The sequence below is a fragment of the Sorex araneus genome, chromosome 6 (assembly GCF_027595985.1).
Source record: "Sorex araneus isolate mSorAra2 chromosome 6, mSorAra2.pri, whole genome shotgun sequence".
Classification (NCBI taxonomy): domain Eukaryota; kingdom Metazoa; phylum Chordata; class Mammalia; order Eulipotyphla; family Soricidae; genus Sorex; species Sorex araneus.
In genome coordinates, this window is record NC_073307.1 from 18,514,822 (window position 1) to 18,540,700 (window position 25,879).

General features: G+C 45.5%; 1 protein-coding gene across 4 annotated transcripts in view; it reads right to left on the bottom strand.

The window, feature by feature from the left end:
- ARHGAP26 (Rho GTPase activating protein 26) overlaps window positions 1-25,879 on the bottom strand; it is a 486,560-nt gene that overhangs the window by 344,060 nt on the left and 116,621 nt on the right. For all 4 annotated transcript variants that reach the window (XM_055141710.1, XM_055141709.1, XM_055141708.1 and 1 more), the window contains exons 2-5: window positions 21,126-21,221; window positions 19,214-19,275; window positions 12,341-12,412; window positions 6,384-6,485 (exon numbers count right to left, since the gene is read on the bottom strand). In XM_055141710.1, coding sequence (XP_054997685.1) covers window positions 6,384-6,485; window positions 12,341-12,412; window positions 19,214-19,275; window positions 21,126-21,221 — 332 coding nt within the window. The remainder of the gene's footprint in view (window positions 1-6,383; window positions 6,486-12,340; window positions 12,413-19,213; window positions 19,276-21,125; window positions 21,222-25,879) is intronic.

Consider the following 25,879-nt stretch of genomic DNA (forward strand, 5'->3'; position numbering starts at 1 on the left):
TCTCAGAAGCAGATATCATGTAGTCTGCTTCTCCCTCTGGGAGAAATTGGCAATCTTCTGAGAGTTTCCTATCTACATGGGACAGCCTTGCAAGCTTCCCATGGTGTATTCATATGCTAAATCCAGTAACAAGCTGGATCTCATTCCCCTGACCCTGAAGAGCCCCCAGTGCAACATCGTTAGGAGGGCCGAGTCGAGGTAGACTTCTAAGATCTCAGAGAAAGGATGAAATAAGATGTTACTGAGCCCGCCCGAGAAAGAAATCGGTGGTCCCGAGAAAGAAATCGGTGGCTAATGGGATTTCGTGATTCGTGATTCGTGAGGGTCTTTAACTATCTCTTTTAAGGAGCAGGAGTCAATTTATTCCTGATATTGTAAGCTGGCCTGTGAACTCAAGGATGGCTGTCCAGGCGATCTAAAGCAGCTTAGACAGTCCATGTGCTTTTGTCTTCTCATTGTTCATCTCATTCTCTGCAACTAACCTCCACTGGACAAAGACTGAAGGTGCCAATCCAACTGGCATTAGACAACAAGGAAGAGTGGGACTTCTATGCTGGCTGATCTGTTGCCAAGAACTTTGATCATCCCTTTACCTATAGCTTCTATCTCCTTCCCATACCCTTGGGGGCACTTGCATTCCATAGAAAGCAGATTTTTAAAGAGAGGGGAAAAAAAACCCTACAGGGCCAATCTGATTTGAATCCTCCTAATGCAATCTCGACAAAGGTATTTTCACAACAGTCCTAAAGCTTCCTTTGTGACAAAGACACACTCTTCTTTGACCCAATGCGAATGAACAACACTTTTCTCTCGGCGGAGAGTATGTCCAGGTCTAAAGTAGGTTCTGAAACCCAGGGAGAAAATCATTGTGCACGCTCATTTCAAACCACCATCACTAAACTTTCCTTAACTTTTCCAGAGTGACTGGGTCAACTCATTCTAAGTATATAACTCACTGAAAGCACACTTTTATAATAAAAAATTCCAAAGAGTAAAATATACACACATATAGAAAACCTTGCCTTCAAATAAAGGCTTTGAAGGCCAGGTTTCATAAAATGCTTTTCTTACTCCCCATGTATAGATATTTAGATCCCTGGGATTGTAACCAGCCAAAGTCCCAAATGCCTTTAATTTCCTTGGGGTGCAAATCCAGTAAACACACATACACTGAGAGTTACATCATTTTGCCTCGAGATTCCCACCACCACCACTACCTACAACAGTAACACATGCACACACACACTGAAAAGTGAAAAGTATCTTGTGTTGTTAGGCAAGATGAGGGAGCCAGAAGGGAAATCCCCAGAGCAAAGGAACAAGAGTCCAGCTCCCTCTGGAGAGAGCAGAGCCAAATCTTGCATGTGTAGTCCTGTGTTTCATAGGCACGGTCTATAGCTGGTGCCACCGCATGCACCACGTATCTTCTCTGGATCTCTTCACCCTGGGAGGATGAAATTATCCCATGTGCTCTTACTTCTAAGCTGAGCTATTTCAAAAACAAAAGGAGCTAAAGGCTACGCACAATCGGAGCATGAAGAAGTATTATGCCCAGGGTAGTGGTTACCAGCAAACACTTCTGAGCTGAAGTTCCGGTTCCAGCTCCTACCCTAAGCCAGACACCTCATCTCTGAGAGATGGCACTCCTGATGCCCCTGCTTTCTGCTCCTCATCTGTCACCCGTACCCTCAACCACTCTCCCCTCAATGACCAGAGTGAGTTTTCACGAATCACAGTCAGAGGCTCTATCATAATGCTTCAATGCGAAAGGGGAGCAGAATAATTCACCTCAAAGTGGGCCAACATCCTAAAAGAATTTAAGGAGTGGGGCTGGAGCAATAGTACAGTGGGCAGGAAAATTGCCTAGCACGCTGCCGACCGAGGTTCGATCCCTGGAACCACAAATGGTTCCCCAAGCAACTCCAGGAGGATTCCTTGAGTGCAAGTAAGCCCTGTGCATAAGAGAATGTGCCCCCCACACACACCGCCCAGAAAAGAAGAACTAAGGGAAGACCCGGCCCAGAACAAGCACTATTACCAGAGAAAATGTTTTTATCTGAATGATCTCTCCAGATAGCCAGGCAAACACCCAATTACAAAACATTTGTTCTGTTCTTTCTTGGCCCGTGAATAATCTCCCTGTAAAGTCTAGGTCCCTTGTTCATTCTTACCCAAGGAGGCATATAAGCCTCAATTGCCCTATTAGCCTCATATCTTTGGTAATCCCTGTGAAAATAAAATGAATGTGGGGCCAGAGCAATAGTACAGTGGATATGGCACTTGCCTTGCATGTAGCCAACATCCCATAAGGTCCCCTGAGAACTGCCAGGAGTGATTCCTGAGTGCAGAGCCAGGAGTAACCCTAAGCACTGCTGAATGTGGCAAAAAAAAAAAAAAGTTTCTCTCCCTAAAATATGCTACATCAACATAAATGTTGATATTGTTGTTAGTTCAAAGAACCCAAAATGGGAGTAAAATATGAGATCCAAACAATACTGTCCCTAGACCTCTATCGTGGTCTGCAAGACCCTGTGTGACTGACGCATCCTTCCTCTACCATCTCCTCCATCTCAACCATCTTACTGTTCTAGCCACTCTGGGATCTTTTCTGTCCTCTAATACCCTGAAACTCTTTCTTGCAATAAACCTTTATTCTGCTTAAAAAACCTCTTTTCCTATTCCTTTGTTTTAAAATCAGAACTTCAATAAATGAAGAGAAATGACCTTTTGAACGAGAATCTAATAAACATATACATTCAAAATCAAATATGATAAGCTTTTATGTTTTAAACTGTATTCTAGTTCATTGTATTTCATGACCCAGAAATTCAGACTTCATAACACACCCACAATTTAGGGAACACTCTCAGATTTTACTTCGCTCACTTTCTCATACTGTTCTCAATTTAAATATTACCTCTTTAAATATACCTTCATTTACCAATTCATTTTTTGAAAGGTTGACCACCCCCTGCCCCAGGAGTCTCTATTTGATCTCCCAAGTGACTTATCACTATTTGAAAGTTGTGTTTGTTTCTTGGGTATTGCTTCTTACAATACAAGGTTGATGAGGGCAAAATCCTATTATTTTTCTACTTTCTTTTGCTCCCATTTCCTGATCCAGACTGTGAATACAATAGATGCCTGAGAAATGAATGAATGAATGAATGAATATATCTCTATGCTGCCATCAACTGATACAGCACTCAGAGGAAATGCATAACTCAATGCATTTCCAAAAGAAAGGGAAGAAGAAATCCTAAGCAGAAGGATTAAATTTATCTCCCCTCATATCCCTGGTTCATCTGTTTTGCTGTGTTTGGTTTTTTTGGGGGGAAGGTGCCACACCCAGCAATGCTCAGAGGTTACTCCTAACTCTGTACCTCCCTGGTTCCCATGGCCTTTAAGCCTCTCATTACAACCACACAATGGACTCCAAAACTAGGACTCCAACCCACCCAAAAGGTCACTCAAGATGGCGCCTGTTAAGTTGAAAAACTCAATCTACCAGCTGGTCTGAGAACCAGCAACCATCTGTGCTTCTTAGAAATAAGACATTCTCCTAGACAGAAAGCTCCATAAAGGTTCACAGTTCCTGCCACTCCCCACAATATACTTGTGCCTGAACAGACATTTACAAAATTACCCAATGAATATTTATTGAGACAACAACCAATGTTGCCTTGGAAGCAAGCTTCCGAGCCACAGAGACACTGATGTTTGCAACACCATCCACTAGAGGGCAGTGTCACTTCACACTGCTACCCACTGAGACTTTCACCCACCATGGACTAGAATTTCAAAGTATTCAGTTCAGAGCCTTGCAATCGGGGAACAACTGTGGACTATCAAAACAAATAGATTTCATAAAAAGTGTGATAGGTGTATAATAATTGTCCCCAAGGAGCTAATTTTTTAGCTCCTCTATGAAGAAAATTCTCACAAAATTGTTACAAGAAATTCTGCCTATTACAACTTCTGCAGGAATCTCAGTTCCTTTGAATGTAATTCCTAGATGCCCAACTAGAAGGTCATCAAGATCCCACCCTCTCTCCAGTGCTATCTGGCACTGAAGGACAATAGATGGTGGGCAGCAGACCATGCATGCCCCTAACAAAATGGAGAGAGAGGTAGTACGGGTGAAGGGAAAGGGCTCCAGAGGTTAAGAGCCACAGTAAGGCACAGACTACTGAACATCTCTGAACCTGTCTCCGTAGATATAACACAAAAAGAATAGTCTGAATCTCATGGGCTAGTTTAGAAGATTGCAAATTTAATACGGTACCAGACACAAATACGTATTTAATAAACACTTGCAAATACTGCTGGTGCTATTAGTGAAAGTATTATTACTACTGTTACTAGGCTTTTATTCCATCTAACTCAGGTCAGATACAACTAAGAAACATTGCTAAGAACAGGCCAGGACTTGCAATAAAGACTGGCAAGACCCATCAGTCCTTGCTATACCTTCAAAGAACTAAGGAAGAATGAATGGCTCAAAGACAAAAACATGGTCAACAGTGACAAAAGGGGCTGGAGTGATCGTACAGTGGGTAAGGCTTTTGCCTTGCATGCAGCCAACCTGGGTTTGACCTCACGCATCACAAATGGTCCCCTGAGCCCATCAGGAGTGATCCCTGAATGCAGGGTTAGGAGTAAGTCCGTCTGAACAACAACAGATGTGACCCCAAAACCAAAACAAATAAACTGTAAAAATAAAGAGCATAATAAAAAAAACCTCTCTACCAAGAGATCAAGTGGCCAGGACAGTGCTATATGTAGACTGAATGTCTGTGCCCCTCTTACCCAGTACACACCCAAATTCAACTATTAAAACTTAATCCCTACTGGGATGGCATTTAGAGGTGGTGCCTTTGTGTTATGAAGAAGAGCACAGAAAATGGAGTAGCAGTGATCTTAAAAGAATAAAAATGAACCTAACCCATGGTGAGCTAGGGAATAGTTCTGAGTGCTGGAGTATATGCCTTGCACAAGCTGGGCCTCAATTGAATGTCTGGTACCACGTGATACCCTATCACTGCCAAGTGAGGTCCTAGTGGGTTCCAGCATCACCAAGTCCGAGTTGCTGCACTGCAGGGCCGGAGCACTGGACTGTCAGGCCTGCAGAGGAACTCAGAACACTCCTAAGAGGGGCAACTGAGCACTGTTGAGACAACATTATCCCCACACACTTCAAACTATGAGAGAAAGAGAGTCCCAGCAAGTTCACTCCTCTGGAAATGCAGTTAAAGGGGGATTCCTAGATCACTCCTGACCCCATTTTTTAGAGAGAAGAAAGCCAGAGAAGGCAAGAAATAAAGGCAGGAAAAGAGAACAGGAAGTGATGGGGGAAAAGGCATCAGGGCTTCAGTTATACAGGAGATATGGGTGAGGGATAGAGCCATATATCTAACACACAGACTCAACAACACCAAAACCATGTGCTCTAAGTTGCAACCACTGGAACTTTGTAATGTGCCTGTCAAGTTGACAGGAGGGGATGGAGTAGGGGTTAGAGTAGGGAGGGAATATGGGAATACTGGTGGTGGGAATGGTGCTGGTGTTAAAATATTGTATGACTAAAATTCAACTATCAATAACTTTCAAAATCAGTTAATTTTTTAAATTTTTTATTAGTGAATCATGAGGTACAGATACAAACTTAAGAACTTTCATGTTTGAATTTCAGTCATACAGTGATCGTTCACATCCCTCCACCAGTGCCCATCCTCCTCCACCAATGTTCCCAGTATCCCTCCCACCACCCCCACCCCAACCCCCACCACCCCACCCTGCCACAGTTAATTGTTTTAAAGGGGGAAAAAGAGTCATTCAACCCTCTACTATCGAGTGAGAATAAAGTCAGAAGACAGCAGGCCTATTAACCAAGGAGAGGGCCCCACCAGTTGCCAAATATGCCAGCACTGAACTCTTTCACAAAAAAACTTTCACATTATTTCAAGCACTGGTTGAAATAATGAGGCAAGGATTTCAAATCACTGATACAAAAAGCAGACGTGAAAATCGAAGCAATAAAGTAGAGAATCAAGATCAGGGGTGAGAGAAATGGAACTGATGTCTCAGTTTGAAAGGAAAGATGGACCTAAAAATTAGGGCCACCCCTAATGGGCCTGGGTGACGCTGGATGGCAACACGCTGCTCCAACTCTGGACAGGCTGGAGCTGAGTGCTGCGTGGGCAGGAAGATTTAGGGCCTCTGACTACGTGTCAGATGCAGGATCCAATCAATCCCCTGACTGGAGAAGCTCTTTAGGGCCTAGAACTAGACTACAATTTCCTGACAAAGAGGAATCAGTACAACAACCCCAGCACCATGTGAAAGTGAAACACTTCATCCCGGATACTAGGAAACTTGCTTACCTCCTGGAGCTGAGATTCTTTCTTTTTGGAGGACAAATTCAAGTGCTTGTCTAAGATGCCACAGTACTTCTCTGTCTCCTTGTCATACTTCTTCTTGGCTTCCTGATCGAGAAAGAGAGAAAGAGAAAGAGTGAGAGAGAGAGAGAGAGAGAGAGGAGAAGAGAGAGAAAAAGAAGAATGAAGTCTCACTGGAATAAAAGCAATCGCAGTCACGACCATTCCGCTCATCTTCATAGCTCCCCCATTCCCTCAGACCAACAACAGCAGCAAACCAGCACCTCACTCTATTATGTCCATAAAATCAGTCACCCAGCAACAGCCCAGCAGCTATCAGAGCCTGTCCATGTGACATATTTCATGCTGAAATGAGATACATACACATCAGTACTGAATAGCGTCAAAGCTAGGACTCGACCTTCTACAAACTTCATTTGTGAGAGAGGAATATCTGGTTTCAGCACTGTGGGATGTTCAGACCACAGACAGGAGGGAAGTTACTATGAACCCAAAACAAGAAGATCTACTTCCAATTTAAGTGTAAATTACGAGCAGATCCAGTTTTGACAGTGTTCAAAAAGTATTTATCTATATACAGACGTAAGTGTCTTAAAACATAATAACAGCAACAGTTTTTACAGTTACAAAATGTTCATGTTCGGGGCTGGTGCAATAGCACAGCAGGTAGCATGTTTGCCTTGCACACAGCCGACCAGGGTTCATTTCTCAGCATCCCATATGGTCCCCCGAGCACCACCAAGAGTAATTCCTGAGTGCAGAGCCAGGAGTAAACCCTGTGCATCGCCGGGTGTGACCCAAGAAGCGCAAAAAAAAAAAAAAAAACACAAAATGTTCATGTTTGAGTTTCAGTCATACAATGATCAAACACCCATCCCTCCCCCAGTGTACATTTTCTACCACCAATGTTCCCAGCACCCCTCCAGCCCCCATCCCAGCCCTCCCCCTGCCTCTATGGCAGACAATTTTCTTCTTCCTCTCACTCTCTACTTTTGGGCATTATGGTTTGCAGGAGAGATACTGAGAGGCCATCATAATAACAGCAATTTTTAAAAAACCCAAATAGGGAACAGTGAGAGAGGACAACAGGTAGGACAAAGACCTGGGCTCAATCCCCGGCATCCCATATGTTCCCCCAAATCCTACTCAGGGATTAGGAGTGATCTCTGAGTGCAGAGCCAGGAGTAAACCCTGAGCACTACTGGGTATGGTCCAAAATAAATGAATAATTAAGTCTAAGAAAAATTCAAAGTAAAGAAGATTTTATCTTCACAGATGCATTCACAAGTGAATTCCTTGTGGTATCATCTATAAGAGGAATAAAACAGGGGCCAGAGAGATAGCACAAGGGTGAAGGCACAGGCCTTGTGCGCATTTGGTCCCTGTCTGATCCCCAGCACCACAGGGCCCCCCAAGCACCAGGAAAGGCAGCCCGAGAGCACCCCACCCCTCTCGTGCACCACAGATGTGTTCCTGAAGGCCCCCCCCAAGGCTGCTCGGGTGGCCAAGGCAAAGCCCAGTACTGCAGTGCCCCAACAGCCCTTTAGCCTCAGGTCCCTACATTGAACTACTGTCCTGGCCGGCCAAGAGGCATGGGGGGGGGGGGGGAGGGGGGAGGGGGAAGGCCCAGGACCTCCTGGCATGACCTAAAAATGCTTCCTCCCAAAAAAAAAATTAAAAGAGGAAAAAGAGGTAGAGTAAACATCACCACTTGAATACAGAGTTTTAGAACCAAAGGGCAGCATGAACAGCAATAAGTGTAAGTAAGAAGGCAAAATTGCTCATGAAACCAACATGGAACATCTGACTAAGAGCAGAGTGAGACTCTAGTGGAAGATAGTTCAATGCAAAGCCCTGAGTTAGGGTAAATGGAATAAAGAGTAATCATCCCATTCCCCCTTTTTATTATCCTCTACCATTCCTTTCAAAATAAAAAGAATATAAATGGAATACACAGTCTTGCTCCCCCACCAAATCCTTGGGTCATGGAAGTTCTATTTTTATCCCCCCTCTCAGAGATAAGAAAACTTCGCTGCAGCAAGTGTAACTTAGACTGAAAAAAAGCCACGGAGATGAACCGCGCTGGGATCCCAGCCAGGACCAGCTGCCTCCAGGGCCCAGGTCCCCTGCCATGCCTGAGACCCACAGTCACGGGCAATTTCTCCTTCTCTCACAAGCCAGCGACCAGAAGGCAAGGGGGCCGGGAGAAGGTTGGCACTGGCTTATTAAACAGGATCACATTTTCTGAGTGCCTCAGTCCTGCGCTGGACTCAAATATAGCCCAGAAGGGGTATTTTTCCACAACTCCAAGGTCTATCAGAGGAGAAAGAATTTTGCACCCATATAAGGATGATCAGAGACACTTCTTGATTATTTCACAAATCCACAGTGAGGCTGCCTTTGTGCCACGCTCCACTTCTTAACTTCTAGGTGGGGAGGTTCCCAGCATAGGAGAACCATAGTTCAGGTACAAACTAACAGCCAAGTTATAGACTGCTACAAGCATATGAAGCTGATCTACAGGAGGAAGCTGTAGATTACGGTGATTACAGAGATAATGGTGCCTGGAGGGGGGGGATGGGCAGGGGAGAAGCGGCACTTTTAAGGGGAGGGAGAAAAGGAAGGAGCTAAGATCCCTAGTAACCTGAAGGGGCAGAGTAAAGGGGCAGATTTCAGAGCACACGAGTCCGTGCCAATGCTTAGGCACCACGCCCTGACCCTAACGGCATGGGCACACCAAGGAGCCCTCACCTGAAGGTCTCTAAGTCCTGGTGATGACAGAACCATCCTCCAGTCCAAAGCAAAAGTCCCAGCCTCACAGAGCGAACAGAACTGTCACAAACACATTGTCACTGACCAACTCTACAAATGTGAATTTGTTTTGTTTCTTTAGTTTTGGGGCCACACTTGGTGGTGCTCGGGGATGACAGAGATCAAACCTGGGTAGCCAGGTGTAAGGCAAACACCCTCCCTGCTATACTATCGCTGTGGCCCCTACAAATACAAAAATGTGAATTTTCTTATAAGGTTATTGACAAGAACTGAACATGCAGAAGAAAATTAGGGGTAAGTGAGGAGACATCACTTCTTCAAACGGGCAAAAAGGACAGGCCTGACACCTTACTCAAGCAATTCTTTCTTTTTATAGAAACCAGCAACTTTGGTCAGGGGAGTGGGGGCCTCCAACCCCAATCAATGCCTACAGAGCCATTCTACCAGCCTTATCAGCAAGCCCAAAAAGGAAAACACTGTAACGGCTGAGTCCCACTGACCAGAGGTGAGCAAAGGCCAGGGAACATGAGTCACGGGGCGTTCTGTGACTCTGCCCCGACATTCCACATCCAGGAGGACAGCCAGCTCTGGGGAAAAGGGGAAACCATTTCTGCCCTCAGAAGGCAGCAACAAGAGCTGGTGGGAATCCTAGCACCCCAAACTGAGAGGGGGCATCACCGATTACTCAGCCCTGGATGGTCCCCTGCAGACAGCCGAAGGATGGAAGACAGAGGGAGGACAGGCCGGGCTCCAGGACCAGGGTGATGCTCTGTGCCCGAATGAGCGCAGTAGCACAAGAATGCCCAGGAGTCTTCCTCCCCAGCAGCCTTCAGAACAACACTCCAACTTTGGCTTCTCACAGGCAGCAGCAGGTTATTAGAGCAACGAAAGCAGCAGAGCAGAGGGAGGAGGAAGGGCCATTTCAGCATCGCTCAGGCAGAGCTGGGCCCTAAAAACCACGAGCTGGCGCTCTGGCTACTCTTGGGCCTTCTCCCTGGAAACCCTCCAGATTCACCAGTTTGTTTCTCCTTTGGATTCTCTCAAATGTACTGGATGTGGGGACTAATTGGTGGGGGACAGGTAGGCAGGAAGAAAGAAATGACTGGGACGTGTGTATGGGCAGGGAAGCTGAGACATCGCTGCCAATGTCCTCCTGCCACTCGAGTGGATATGACAGCAGAGGGCGTGCAGGAGAGGAAAGGCATTTTGCTGCCTATTTTATTGAAATTCTTTCATTCTCACTTTCTCACCAGCTACAGGCGTATTCCCACCCCTGGGTACCAACTCCTCTATTTACCAGTACTCAAGCCACAGGGAGCCCCTCTGACCCCTGCTCCTTCAGAGGCACTATGGGATTCCCCCAAACCAGGGAAGAGGCCAGAGGAAGTTCGGCTGGAGCCATGGGAACGGTGCCTCAGATCGATTCTGACGACCCTGAGGCTCTCCAGAGTCACTCCTGTGTGACAGCAGGGGTGGGGGGCACAGGCCCCAAGATCACCAAGGAGAAGGCTTGCCTGTGGAGCTGGTGTGGGTGTGAGCCTGGAAGGGTCCCCAGCAGCATGATCTCAGCCGTTACTATATCATTTCAGAGTCTCAAGACAAATCTTAGTGCAACAAGACTGCCTTTTAATGACACAAGTGACCCTAGAGATGCACAGGTCTGAACTGCAAAGGCGCAGTTCTGTGTGGCTTCTTCTGTCTTTCCCGCACTATATCTGCAGGTTCTCAATTCACGGATTCAACCAACACTGGATGCCCAAGGGTTAACTTTATAATGTTTAATCTCAGATACAAAAACTCCCAATAAGCTTCTTTGCACATGTATACTGTAAAACTGGTTGTAAGTTACTATAAAACTGGAAAAAGAACCTTGCTATTATTTGTCCTTCAAACTATGGCTCCCTGCTCCTCTACATAACCCTCACTTATCTGTGAGCATTATGTCTGGGAGGCCCCAGTCACATCTGCTTTCAGAAAGTATTTGACAGGAGTGAGGGGAAGAAATCCCACGTTATGACATTTGGCTATCTTCTTCCCACCTGTAAGTAGGTGTGAATAATTCAAGGTCATGTCCTAACTCAATCAAACCAGCTTCAGCAAAGCAAGAGGGCTGTCTTGCCCAAAATATCCTGCAGATGGCGCAAGTGACTGTGGCTAAATGACACAGTTCCAGAAAAACAGGGAGAAAATTCTGAAAAATCCTTTTTATTCATTTATTTATTTTGCTTTCACTGATTGCAATGAAAACATCTCCCTTTCAGGTGGCCTTTAACCCCCTGCTGGAGCTCAAACTGACTAAACTTCCCCAGTGATTTATCCAGGGGAATCTGGAGGATCCACCTGTTAAAAATGAACAAATGAACAGGATTGCCCTCGGAGATCTTTCAATAACACAATGGAATCAGCCAAGTTTAGCTTGGGGGGGAGGCGGGGGAGGAGGGCGGCATCCCTTTGAGGTCAGTGGTGACCAATGGGACTACTGAAGCCATCCTGCTTCCTTGCTGGTTTTGGCTTGTTTTGGCACCACACCCGGCAGTGCTCAGGGCTGATTCCTGGTGCTCAGGGATCTGTATGGGATCCTGTGGATAGAACCCGGGTCAACTGCATGCAAGGCAAGTGCCCACCCTGTTGTACTCTCACTCTGGCCCCAAGTTCTGCTTTCTGAACTGCAACATTTGTGAACTGCAACATTTGTGACATATTGTTGAAAGGACTTGAAAAACTTCAAGAGAAAAAATGTTTGTATGAAGACTGGAAAGTTTCTCAGAAAATTTAAAGATGTACAAGCACATCTTCCTCCTCCACATACTGCAGACACTGTCCAAAGCTAATTACCAACTGCCTCCCTTTCACCTGGACCTCTAAACCCACCGGGCTCAGCCCTGGGTCCTCCAGATATATGACTGGTTTTGTCAAATGCCCAAGTTTCTGCCTCTGGAACAATTGCCAACTGAGACAAAATCATGAAGTGACAAAGTAACAGAATGACCGCTGCTGTGTGGACCATTTAGGTGATTTGCTTCAGACTCTATACAAACCAGATGAGCTGTGCTCCAGGTTTATCAACCCTGGCTGGACGGCAGCCAGAGAACCGATACTTTTCCGAAGCGGGTTTGAAGACATCCCACACTGAGGTCCCACACTGAGAACAAGGCTTTTGAGAGTCTCACCTTGGCAGCCCCAATCTGCTCTTTTCGGAACTTCTCCAAGGGAGTGATGAGCACTTCACTGGCATTTTCAATCTTGTGAGGGCGAAAAGGAAAAAGAGACACAAAAGCGTTATCAACAAAGAACATCCGGAGTTGGGCACCAAACGCCTACCCCATTTCTCAGTATGAAGTCTGAGCAATACTGTATAGGTGGTAACTGTTCACAATGAAATCTAGACGTCAGCTCAAAGTGTAATTCATTCTCCCTGAGCATGAGGGGGTCAATTCTTTAAAAATAAAATAAGAGCTGATAAAATCATGCGACCACTGGAGGCAGAGGGAGTGGTAGAAGAACAGAGCCTGGATTTCAAGCTTCCGGTGACGTTTCAGACATGCTCATCCACCAAAGTTATATTTAAGTGATATATTTAAAGCAGATAAGCATCGAGTCTGTGTTAAAAACAAAAACAAAACACTCCTGAGCATCTAGCACCATGAAAACCCTCAAGTCTGGTTTTGTGCAGTCCCACCAGCTCTGACAGCGACCAGACCTCTGGGCCTCCTGACCAGTTTGCATCTCCGCTTCACCTCAGAGTGTTTCCTCTCAGCTCCCTCTCTCCAGCCACACCATGCTCAAATGTTCCTTGAATGTTTCAAACCCATCCCATGTCCAGCTGTGCCTCTGGCACTTTCCTCAGGTCCCCTGACCCCACATCCCCATGTGGACAACTCTATATTTCTTATAATTCCTGTTTCAACTTTAAGTTCACCTCCTCAAGGAGGCCTTACCTGGGTATCAATGCAATCCAGCTACAATACCAACCATGCAAGTATGCGAAGGGTCTCTGTCCAAAGGCAGCCTGTCCCTCACCAGACAAACACACACACAGAACAGCCTGCAAATTCTCACTTGGCTACCACTATCCTCAAGACACAGAAGACTGCCATAAATAGGCACCCTCAAATATATCTGAATGATCTAATCAGTGTTTTCCAAAGTGGGAGACATACTTCACTTGCCTATGGAGGGAGAGAACACACACACACATGCACACACGCACACACACACACACCTACACTGAAATAATCTATCAGGAAGTATCAGCCTTTAGTGCAATTGGGTGGAAGTTGGGGAGAGGAGAGCATTTTTTTCCTACAAATAAGACAGTAAGCCAAGTATGTTTAGGAACCTCTGGACTAAAAGAATGAACAAATTACTCCTTGGTTGGCTGCCAACTGTGTGACCACGGGCTAAACATTTAACCTCTCTGGGCTCTAATTTCCTCATCCACAAAATGAGTAGGCTGAATTGTCTCAGCTTGAAAATTCTAGAGCCTTCTCAAAGGCAGCACAGTATTCTGCAATCTTTCCTTTTAAGTCATTCACTGCTCCCTCGTCATCCAACTAATTATTTCAGGAATCTCACTGCAACAAAGCATTATTTTTCTAAATCACATGCATATCCACTGCAATGAAAGCAACAGAAATGCCAGAAGTCATAGATGGACACAGCAAAGAACTAATTGCAATTGGAGGGAGAGAATAAGTGGAAGGTCTCCAAAAGCATTTCCTGCCACTTGTGTTTTCCTCCATTCTAAAAGCATTTATTTTCGAAGAGTTCTGCTGAACTCATAGTCAGTGGGTCTAATCTTAGGTGCATATTAGAATTGCCAGGGGAGCTAAAAAATCCCAATGACCAAGCCAAGCACCAGACCAATTCAATCAAAAATCTCTCCACTTAGTCACAGGCATCAACATTGTTTAAACTCCCTAAGCTGTTCCCATGGAAATCCACGGTTCAGAATCCAGATGCTAAGGATACTGTTCACCTTACCATAAGCCTAGCTGTTTGTCCCAGTCCTATTACTCTTGTTCTGTCTTCACAAGACCTCAATGAGAGGCAGCAGATAAATTAGGTACTTCTGCATCTACAACTGTGACTATAATGTTCACTTACTTTTTCAAGCTCTATGTTGATGGTGGAGATATAGTAGCCCATACTCTACCCTTCTGAATTCATCTGAGGGCCCAGACAGGGGACCCTGATGTAGAATCATGGGCATGAACTGAAGAGTAAGAAAAAAATAGTTGGGCGGGGAGGGGCGGAGGACAGGGGGATACAGTTAGGCTAGAGCAATAGTACAGTGGGTAGAGCATTTGTCTACACATAGCTGATCCGGGTTTGATCCCCAGCATCCCATATGGTCCCATGAGCCCACCAGGAGGGATCCCTGCACACAAAGTAAATCCTAAGTATGGCTGGCCAACAAAAAACAATAACAATACAGCTGAACCTTGAACAAAGAGGGTTTGAATTACACAGGGTCACTTGCATGCAAATTTTACTGCAAACAAATTTGCTCATAAATACAGTATTATAAAAGATTTATGATTATTATTTTCTTAATAACATATCTCAGGGGGCTGGCGTGATAGCACAGTGGGTAGGGCATTTGCCTTGCACACGGCCAACCCGGGTTCGATTCCCAGCATCCCATATGGTCCCCCGAGCCCTGCCAGGAGTAATTCCTGAGTGCAGAACCAGGAGTAACCCCTGAGCATCGCTGGGTGTGACCCAAAAAGCAAGCAATCAATCAATCAATCAATATCTCAGATCGCTTTATTATAATACAGTATATAACACATATAAAATACAAAATATGTGTTCCTCTATGGTGTATTGGTAACTATTCTTCTAGTCAACTGCATGCTACTAGCAAAGTTTGTGTGAATCAAAAGTTATATGGAGGGGCCTGAGTGACAGTACAGCAGGAAGGGCACTTGCCTCACACATGGCCAATCCAGGTTACATTCCCAGCACTCCATATGGTCTCTGAGCACTACCAGGAGTGATCCCTGACCAGAGAGTCAGGAGTGATGCCTGAGCATTGCCAAGAAAGGCCCAAACAAACAAAAAGTTCTATGAAGATCTTTCTAGGAAGGTTTCCAAGCACTGCTCAAACGTCCAGGGGTCCCTCATGGTGTCTTGACCACGGGCCTGCTGGTTCAATCTTAGTCTGAGGACATGCGGCTGATCAGGTTCTGTAGTCCCCAGAATTACCCAGACCACCCCCAGGGTCATTTGGGGGCTTCCTGCGCACAGGGACTTTCAGGACTGCACCTGCAATGCCTGAGACCACATGGTACAAGGGTCAACCCAGCAGGGTTGGCTGTCCAGAAGGCATGCGCCGGAGCCTCTGTGCTCTCCCCCAGACTTGATCTGCAGATTTCTTTACTGCTCAGACAGGAGGTGGGGGCCCACACTGCTCAAAATGAACCTTAAAAGGATGGTTAGATTATCCAGAAAGTCAGGGAAGGTGTCCCCAAAAGTTTCCTCTGTGTGTTTCTGCTGCCCTGAACAGAGTCCTGGGGTGAGAGGCAGAAAAGGGGCTCGCAGTGGCTCAAGATTCAGATGCAGAGACAGTAGAAACTTGGTTCACTGACATTAATAATCAAATTGCAAAGACTGGCTAAAAAGTATAATCCAGCCATTGTTCCTTTCCAGCAGGCCATAGCAATCTGCAGGGCATTCATCATGATTTGCCTACCACATCTCCACCCCCGAAATACTGACGAGGCCAAGAATCAGGCTAAAAAAAAAAAAAATTACTTTCCATTCTCAGGCATTAGCACGTGCACAAACACACAAACTTTGCCCTGCCTCCACCCACGGCCAACTCCGGTGCTGCTGCTAAGGCCCTCCCATGCCGCTCCAAGGACACAGGCGTGAGTAATCAAGGGCAGTGATGACTCTCTGCGGGGTGCAAGTCAGAGGATTCTTCTCTGGTTTGAGTTTGAAAGAAATTATCACGGATTCTTCTGTGTTTGGGTTTGAAAGAAATTACCACGGATTCTTCTGTTTGGTGTAACGCCTACGCTCCTGCCTTTGAATCCGGAACGGGCACTCAACTGTGGCACTTTCGGGCATGTTTTCTTAAGCTCCCTGAACCTCAATGTCTTCATGTGGACAACAGGGACACTAGAGGAACCACATCAGAGTCATCACTCAGAGTCAAAACTAGGATTAAAATAGAAAAAATACTTGGGCACATGTCTTGGTAGATGCTAAAAATTGAACAAAACCCTCCCAAATTCCAATGTTGAAGTGCTAACCTTGTTGGGTTTGGGGTGTTTTTTGCTTGTTTTCTTGGACTTTTTTTTTGTTTAGTTGGCTGTTTGGGGGTCACACCTAGAGATGCTTAGGGGTTATTCCTGGCTCTGCACTTAGGACTTTTTCCTGGTAGTGCTCAGGGGACCATACAGGATGCTGGGGATTGAAACTGTTGGCCACATGCAAGGCAAGCACCTTACTACCTGCACTATCTCTCTGGTCCTTGTTTTGTTTTTTGTTTTGGAGCCACACCCAGCTGTACTCAGGGATCAGTCCCGGCAGTTTCAGGGGATCATATGGAATACTGGGAATTGAGACCAGGTCATCTATTGCTCTGTCCCCACCCTTGTTGGAATAATTAACCAAGGAGACTAGCAGACTGAGATGAATCTTATACTTAGCACCCTACATGAGCAAATCAATCAAAGTCCAAGACTATAAATCCCTCAACATTAAGAAATTGAAACTAAAGGAAACCAATTACAAACAGCCAACTATACTTTCCCAAATCACACAATCATGTTAAGCTATTACACCAAATAACTATTATTCTTTGCCTCCACACTCTCTCTGCAACTTTAGTCCTAACTACTTCTGTGTCAGTGTTGCTGAGTTTAAACCAATTTTTGCTCATATAAATTCAAGAAATTAATGTGCCTCAGTTTATCTTGTCACACCCACAATGAAATAATATTTGGGCATGGAACCTTTTAGAAGGCAATCAAGTACCTGGATGGGATTGGTGCCTTTTGAGAAGAAACAAGCAAGGTCCCTTTCCCTTCATTTGCCATGTGAGATCACAACAGGGAGATGGCAATCTGCAAGGCAGAAAAGGGACCTCCCCTGGAACTGAGTCAGTTGTGATCCTGTGATCCTGGACTCCCAATTTCCAGAATTTTAGAAGTAAATATTTATTGTTTTTAGATACCAATCTGTGGCTTTTATTATGGTAGTCTGTGATATTGTGATTATAAGAAATATTTTATATAGATATATGCCCATGTAACTGAAGAGTTATAGACATACAAAGGGACATATATGTCCATATATATATGTCTATCTATCTATCTATCTATATATATACATATATATATACATATATATATATATATCCCAGGATTTTATAATCCACTGGGTGGTAAGAATACTAGGAACATCCTTGTTATAACATTTGGTCTTTGGCCCTGGTTCCTGGAACACGGCTCCTGCCAGTATTGAAATTTTCTGGGAAACCAGAGTATCTTTTTCCCTAATGAGCTGGTTCTGAATAGGGTCCTGAATGGGAACTGGTCACTGGAAAGAGTAAGTCATGATTAGAAACTTGGGCTTTTCATCCCTACCACCCAGAGTCTAGAAAGAAGGGCTGAAACAGTTAATGACTGATCTCTTCAATGTCATGAAACCTCCATAAAAGTCTCTAAAATACAGGGCTCAGAGTCTCTACTGGGGTGCAGGGAACTGGCATGCCTGGAAAAGGCATGGAATCCGCTGACCCCTTCCACTCGCTCCATCCTATGCATCCCTTGCATCTAAATGTCTAACTTTATCATAGCCTTCTGAAGTCAAGTGAAAAATGGAGCGCTTCTCTCAGTCCTGTGAGCTACTCTAGCAAACTAATCAAACCCAAGGAGGGAGGTATTGGCATCTCCAATCTACAGCCAGTTGGTCAGACGCCCAGAAGACAACCGAGTTTGTGGCTGGCAACTGAAATGTGCACGGTATCAGGAGGGGTGGGGCAGGGAGGGTGGGTCTTGTGAGACTGAGTCTTTAATCTGTGAAATCTGACACTCTCTCCAGGAAAACAGAATTGAGTTAAACTCTAAGATATCCAGGCGGTGTCACAGAGAATTTCTTGGATAACTGTCCATGCATTTGCTGCTCAGCCATGAAGCATCTCTTGTAGGCCATAAAGGATAGCAAAGATATGAAAAGCAAAGTAGGGACGATCTGTTTTTATCTACAGAGAAGAAGGAATCTACCTACGCCAGTAAACTTAATCCCATACTACCACACTCTCTGGTGTCAGCATGGAAAGGAAGCTCACTGAGGACTCTTCCCTAGTTCTCAAGAGTGTTGTTGCCCAGAGATGAGACTTTCGGAGAAAAATGGGAACACAGCCAGCAGGGTGATCTGATTTTGTTTCTAACATCTGGGGAGTAAGGAGGAGGAGGAAGAACTTTCTGTGGCTACTGAGTCACATCAGAATAAAGCCTAATACAAAATACATCTCTCCTACTGTAGACTAGCATTTGACTCTTGAATGTGCCCAGTGTACTACTTTTAGAACTTCATATTGGCTCCCATCACTAAGTACTCACTTACTGGGTACCTACTACATGGCAGGAACTTACTAAGAACTTCTTAATTCAGAGAGAAGGAGTAACTCCTGACCTTCAAGAATGCTTGGACTCTTTACAGCAAGGACAGGGTAAGGAGAGGGAATACCTTCATTCCCATTCTGCTGATAGAGAACTTTATAAGACCCTTATACCCAAAGAGAAACAGTTTCAAAGAATCACCCTGAAGTCATTTACCTTATATGTATACATTTAAGTGTATCTTTAGGATACCACATTGTGGCTCTGAAGCTACACACATACGTTATTTAACATTTACAACAGGCATCAAGCCCAGCAAAATATGAGAAACTGAGATTTGCTCAAGAGCTCCAGGTTCCTGAATACCAGAGCTTGGACTTGAACCAACTCTTCTGACAACAAATGCCTTACTTTCTTTGACAGGACCCCAGTATGTGGGACCGACAGCAGTCTGGTTATACTCACCATCCGTATCCGCTCATCTTCAAGGTTCCTGAGGACAGTGGCAAACTCCTGCAAGGACCGTGCTGAAACAGAAAAAGGAGTCAATAAGAGGCAGCAGTGTAACGGATCTTGGGAGCTTCCCTGACCCAGTTATTGTTACGGACTGCAAGCCCTTGGCACATGCCAACACCAATTTCTTTCCAAGTAAGTTCCCCTTAACTTTTGATCATCAATCATTAAAGATTACTCAAGAAAGCAGGTAAAGCCATCTCACACTCTAGGCTGAGAAGGATTTCCTTTAAGGAAAAGAATGCCTATTCCTGAGAATATCCAAGACTGATGAGAGAACTAAAAGGCTGCCAGGTCCCTGGGTAGAAGGGGGACAGACTTCCTCATAGGAGATGAAGGATTTCCTGCCTGGGATTTAATCTTCTCAACCTTTGTGGTTGGGACTGCAACACAAACTAGCCTTCTTGTAGGCAGAATGAATCAAACAGTGCAACTGGTATCAAATGTCACAGATTCTCCTTCAGTTCATCCACTCATAGCTCATAAGCGATGCAGTTTACAGCAACAGCAGTCAGACATGGATAATTTCCTTTGCCAGAGTTACTCATGAAAGCACCAAGTGTGATCACTGGATAGCTATCTGGGACATTTGTGCAGTGTGGGGAGTCACAATGATGCATTTCTGCTTGTTCTCAGTTATCTCCTAGCCACATTTCTCATCACAGACCATGCTCTACACAGAAGCATTTAAGGGCACAATTCTCTGTGATTTTCACAATTCTTGCTTTTTGTTTGTTTGTTTGTTTGTTTGTGGGAGAGGCACACCCCACCGTGCTAAAATTTACTCCAAGCTATTAGCTCAGGAATCACTCCTGACAGGCTTGGGAGACCCTGTGAGGTGCCAGAGATCGAATCCATGCCAGCTGCGTGCCAGACAAGTGTCCTACCCAATATACTATTGCTCCAGCACCAATTCTTGCTCATTTAATGGAGCCGATCAAGAGGCCCTGGGTAAGAACAAGGACTTAGTCAATGGCAAGCGATAACTGAAGCCTGACAAAGAAAGGCAGTCATCTTGACAGTCCAGATCTTCTGTGTGCAGCATGGCCTATGTGGCTTCTTCACTGATCCTGGGAGGTTATGGGGAATAGTGAAGTGACTCAGAAGGACAGTGAGAGGGAAGTCCACCTTCAGGGAGAGAGGGGCCCATAGTAAACTGGATACCGACCTCCTCACAATGGGAGGTGGTTGACAGCTCTAGAGGGCCAGCCACTTTTCCTCAGGGAGCTGGCCAGAGTCTCCGGATTTTAAAGAAGCTCAAAAACCTGGAACTTCAGATAAATTCTATTTATATGATAATTCAATTCTTTTAAAAATCAGGGCCAAGGAAAATGGAGCTGCATTCTGATCTCAGTCACCAAGCTATCATTTGGCAGTCCCTGATCTAATTCTTCCCTCATTGACTTGCATTCTGGTTTTGCTCGAGCTTCTTGTTCTGAGGGGGAAGTAAGAATGACACAAAAACAGCTGGAAGAAGAACACTGATGGCACATGGAGGGAGAAAGCCCACAGCAAATCTTCGAGTGTTCAGCAGGCCACAGGGCATCTGATCCTCACAGAACTCTGCCCTTCCACTGCTACTCTAGAATTCCATATTCATGGCATTGAGTCATTTCCTATCGCAGGAGAACAGGCTAGGGACATCAGGAATGTGAAGCTCTGTTAAACAGTGAACTCTTGCAGGCTGGGGAGGGGGCAGGAGAGGACTGGTGGTAGGAAATGCACACTGGTGAAGGGACAGATGTTGGAACACTGTGTGACTGAAACCCAACCATGAACAAATTTGTAACTGTGTATCTCACAGTGACTAAGCAAAAAAAACCAAAAAAAGTGAACTCTTACCTTACATGCAATTTTGACTTACCTATACACATTTCATCATCTGTCTCGGCATCTCCTATGCACTGAAATTTAAATTCATTTAAGGAATCTGCAAATTTCCTCTTTGCCGAAGATAAATCTAGCAAGAAAAAGAGCAGACAAGAAGAAAAAAAATACCTAAATAAACTGTCTTTTCTATCTGTTACACTTTTAAGCTCTATCAGCATAGCAGAGATTTATTCCAGCATACATTTCAAAGCAGAAAAGAAAGTAGATCTGCAAATTTTACAAAGGAAAAACCTGTTAATAACCTGAATAATGGATTTGGTGTAGACATTGATATTTTTATTATATTTGCTGTAACAATCCCAGACCAACTAATTCCTCAAACCACTGAGCCCTTGTCCCCACTTGATATGCATGGGAATTTGTTCTCCTGAGGTCATCAGAGAGGCATTATGAGGCAGTGACATCAGCACAGACAGCCCTGGGGGCTGCCACAGACTCTCCCTCTGACACGAGGTACCTCCACATCCACCACAACAGTACTTTCCGATAGTCCAAATCACACAACAGACTGATGTTAGGCAGAGAGTCACGGCGAAGAGCCTGGAACTGTCCAGCCACCCTGGCATGGAGCACCCAGACTTCTGCTTCTTCCCACTCGTGAGCTGGAGCACTCAGCACACTCAACTCTCCTTACAAGCACAGTGGCTGGCGAGGGTGACAAATTTCTACTTAAGCCATTTCCCAAAGTCTGCACCTTGCACTGCCGTCACAGGAATAAAGCCCTGACAATGGCTGGGTTGAGGTAAAAGCATACTCCACACATGGTACCTATAAAGAAAACTCACAGAGGCCCCTGTCAAATTTTAAAAATAAGCTTTCATTTAAGACAGTAATAAAAGCCAATGATCCTTCCTGAACCTTCAGCTTCTGTTAAGGATATAAAACCACCAAGGTACCTTTAAGTGGCCTGACAGACACGGCTGCTCGGTACAAATATGCTTAACTTAATTCTACAAAGCAGTCTTCCTGCAGATTAAGCTAATCATTCAAATTACCCTCATGCATGTTTCCCTCATTGAAGGGGAAATGTCATTATGTTGAAATTCCCAGAGGAGAGAAATATGAGGCATAACTGGCAACAAGGCCTGGCTTTAATAAGACACTCAGGGAGAAGGGGTAGGGGAAGGTTCCTGGTCTCAGAGGTCAACCAGTGGAATAAAAGCATTCAGGAGCCTCACTCAACACTTTTTCAGGTCCCAGATTTGTCCCTTGAAATTCAGGCCATGTTTGCATGTTTGGGTTTTTTTTCCCCCCATCTTTAGTTCGTTGACTCTCCACAAATTTGCCACAGCATCCTTTCACTGAATGTGTGTGTGTGTGTATAAAATCCAATGCCCAGGGCTCAATTCATCAGTCCAAGTACTCATTCCAACCAACGGCTGCCAAGGGAAGGTGTCAGGATGGGGTCATTCTGCTGTCCTCAGGTCTGGGGCTCAGGTTACTGTTACATGGGGCTCCTGTTCCGGGACTGCCCCTCCAAACCCTCACTTGTACCACTTTTATCACTTGTCATCCCGTTGATCTTCTATTTGCTCGAGCAGGCGCCAGTAATGTCTCCATTTTTCCCTGTCGAGTGCTAGTGTAGCCCAATGATATCTGCTCACTCCAGGAACAGGAAGAGCCTCAAATCGTTCATTCAGGGTTTTGACGAAGAAGTATGACCATCTCATTGGTGGGTGGCCACTCGGTCTTTTGACGTCCTGTGGAATCCAGTCAGAAATAGCTCTAGTGTAGCGGTGGTCTCTGAATCACATTACGTCTCCAAACCCTCAGATGACATAAATCCAAGCTAAGTGTGGCTGGTGGAAGGCCCTCTGACCTTACCCCAAAGGAAGGCAGCACTTGGAATGAAGACAGGAGCCAAGGGTCAGCAGTACTGGGTCTCTCTCTGGTTTGGTCCCTTTAACAGCCTAGTGCTTGACAAAGAAGCAGCCAGAGAAACTGGGCCTCTCATCTCAGTGACCAACCCGGGCTGAGGATATCCCTGAGAACAAAAACCACTCCCTGGCAAGCCAACAAAGACACAGATGCATCTGAAAATCAGAACTCTGAGGACAGGAAGACCACAGGAGGTCAGAGGCAGGCAGGGGGCAGAAAAGAAGAAAATAGTCTTTCAGAAGACAAATCTCTCCCAGAACCCCCAAGTGTGGCGTGTAGGGAACGTGGACTCGGTTGCACCATCTTATCTTAGAATGTTGCCCCAAGAGAATTCACAAAGAAATGCCTGAGTACAGAGTTAGAACAACGTGGCCTCTCTGTCCTCTAACAGTCCTCCTGTGCGTCCCCCAACAGGGCAAAGAAGTACTCAAGCCAGACAATCTTCCCAACAGAGTAGAAAAGAACTGAAATGCAAGCCAGGCCTAGGAAAGCTCCCAGCACAAACCTGAAAAGCTAAGCTGCCAGGAGAGACTGCCAAGGAGCATCAAGGGGTGCCCGGCACATAGCAAGCCTTTGTGGGACCTTTCCAGGAGAGGCCTCAGAGAGGCCCACAAGCCTCTGACCAGGGAGGAGACCGACTGCTGTCTGCTGCACATTGTGTACCCGGCCACATCGAGAGCCGCAAGAGCCCCTCTCAAGCGAGTTAAGAGGTCAGTTTCTTGGTAGAAAGCAGGCTGATGAATATGGTATGGAGTTAACGATGGGCATCAGGCCGGTGGGGACAGCTGGGGGTGCGAGAATCCCAGCTACTAGAATCTGGAAGGGAGTGCACCATGTATTTGGATGATTCCTGCTCGGAGAATAAGCTTTCAAGAGAGATCGTGAATATCTGTGCTTCTGCTTAAGCAACACCATTCCTTGTCTTGGGAAGGGCATCTCAGGCCTGCTTCAAAAATGCCTCCCCCCGCCCCCACCCCACTCCACTCGCACTGTGGATCCTGGTTATAAGCTGACCAGACCATTTCCCAGTCACACCCCAATCTCAGCTGGCTTCTGTGCTCAAGTTTTTGCTCCACCACTTAACTAACCCTGGGTTCTCGGTCACCTTGGGCCCTACCTGGTCCACCAGGCTGTCAGTGGATGCAATGGGAAACTCTGTGTAATTACTCTGTATACTAGGAATTTCCATTCCAGACAAGATTCGGATATTTCTTCCCTAGTATGTAAATCCTCCAGTGATGGAATTTGGGGAAGGGAATCAAGACTCTCTGTCTTGGGCGTTTACATAAGTTAAAGACTTGATAAAAGAGTTGTAGAAAGAAACCTATCACCACATTAGCAAGTCTGAATCACACTGGTTGCCTAATACAGTTAAAATAAGGGCTAGGGAGAGAGTTTAAGTTGTCAGAGCCCTGAGTTAGATCCCCATATGACTCTCAAGCACCATCAGGTGTGGCCTGGTATCCCTGAATATCACCAGGCCTGAAAAACAAAGCCGTCAGGCACACTCCGCAGACCAGGCTCTGGCTGCCGCCCCTTGAGCTCCACTAGCAGCTGACCAATCAATAAATAAGTGAATATTCCTTTTTGTTATATGGAAAACTGGAGAAGACATTTTTGAGAGAGAGAGAGAGAGAGAGAGAGAGAGAGAGAGAGAGAGAGAGCACTCCCCAAAGTCTTAGCTTCTGGTCTATTAAAACGCCAAAGTTTCCTTGTGTTGATGTGCAGAGGTTTCTTTCAGGAGCATTTACTCTGAGGCACACCGGCTTCTAAGCCTCATCCCTGCAAGAGGAGAGGAGAAGGGGGAGGCTGTTACGGGTGCGCACAGCTTGGTGGCACCCTGTCCCATAACCCACTGTTCCCTATCAGGCCATGCAAAACACAGCTAGGAGCCAAGCAGAGTCAAAAATATTTACTTTGCTGAAACATCTGTTGCTAGAAAGACAGAACACTGGCCAGAGGAAAGCGAAGCCCTAACTGGCAGCCTCTGGGGAGGCACAGGAATCTGCTCCACAAGAGGAAGCAGGCTGTGGTACTGGGAGAGAAGGCACGTGAGCGCGGAGTACGCAAACACTAGGGCCAAGTCCTGAGAAATTGTTCCCGTGCCATCAACTCTCTAGGGGGCCAGAGCAGTGCATTCCCTTCCCAAAGATGCCCCGCTCAGGCTGTTTGAGACGGGTTTGAGAATTTAAGTTTAGTATTATCCTCTTTACTTTTTAGCCATCATCATAACTTTCATCACATTTTTTTTAATTAAAATCATTATTTTAAGCAAGTCTGACCAATAACACCACAAATCAAGCCATCTTCCTTTTCTCCTTGGGTAAAACATAACAAAAATGTCCACACAAACACACACGCCTAAGGACACCCACATACTGAGGGGCTCGAGCAGGGCTGTTCTCAGTGGGCTGAGTGCACGCATGCTTGGTACGCAGGAAGCTAGATTCAGTCCTCATCACCGCATAGTACCAGAGCACTCCCAGGGGCAACCCCACAAGAGCACAGGCTAAGAACAGCCCCCCAAACACCACTGGAGTGATCCCAAGACCCCCTCCCCAAAAGGTAGATAACTGTAAACTCCCATTTCTTTTCAGAACATCTATTACTTTTCTCTGAACTCCACTGTGTTTACCAAACCTGTGTTATAGAAAAGTGCCTGTCACAGAGGCAGGTGGACTAGGGACGCAGGAGAGAAACTGGGGACACGAGTGGTAGCAAACATACACTGGTGAAGGGATGGGTGTTAGAATGCTTTATGACTGAAACCCAATCTTGAACAACTTTGTAACTGTGTATCTCATTGTGATTCAATTCTTTAAAATGGTTAAAAAATTATAATAATAAAAA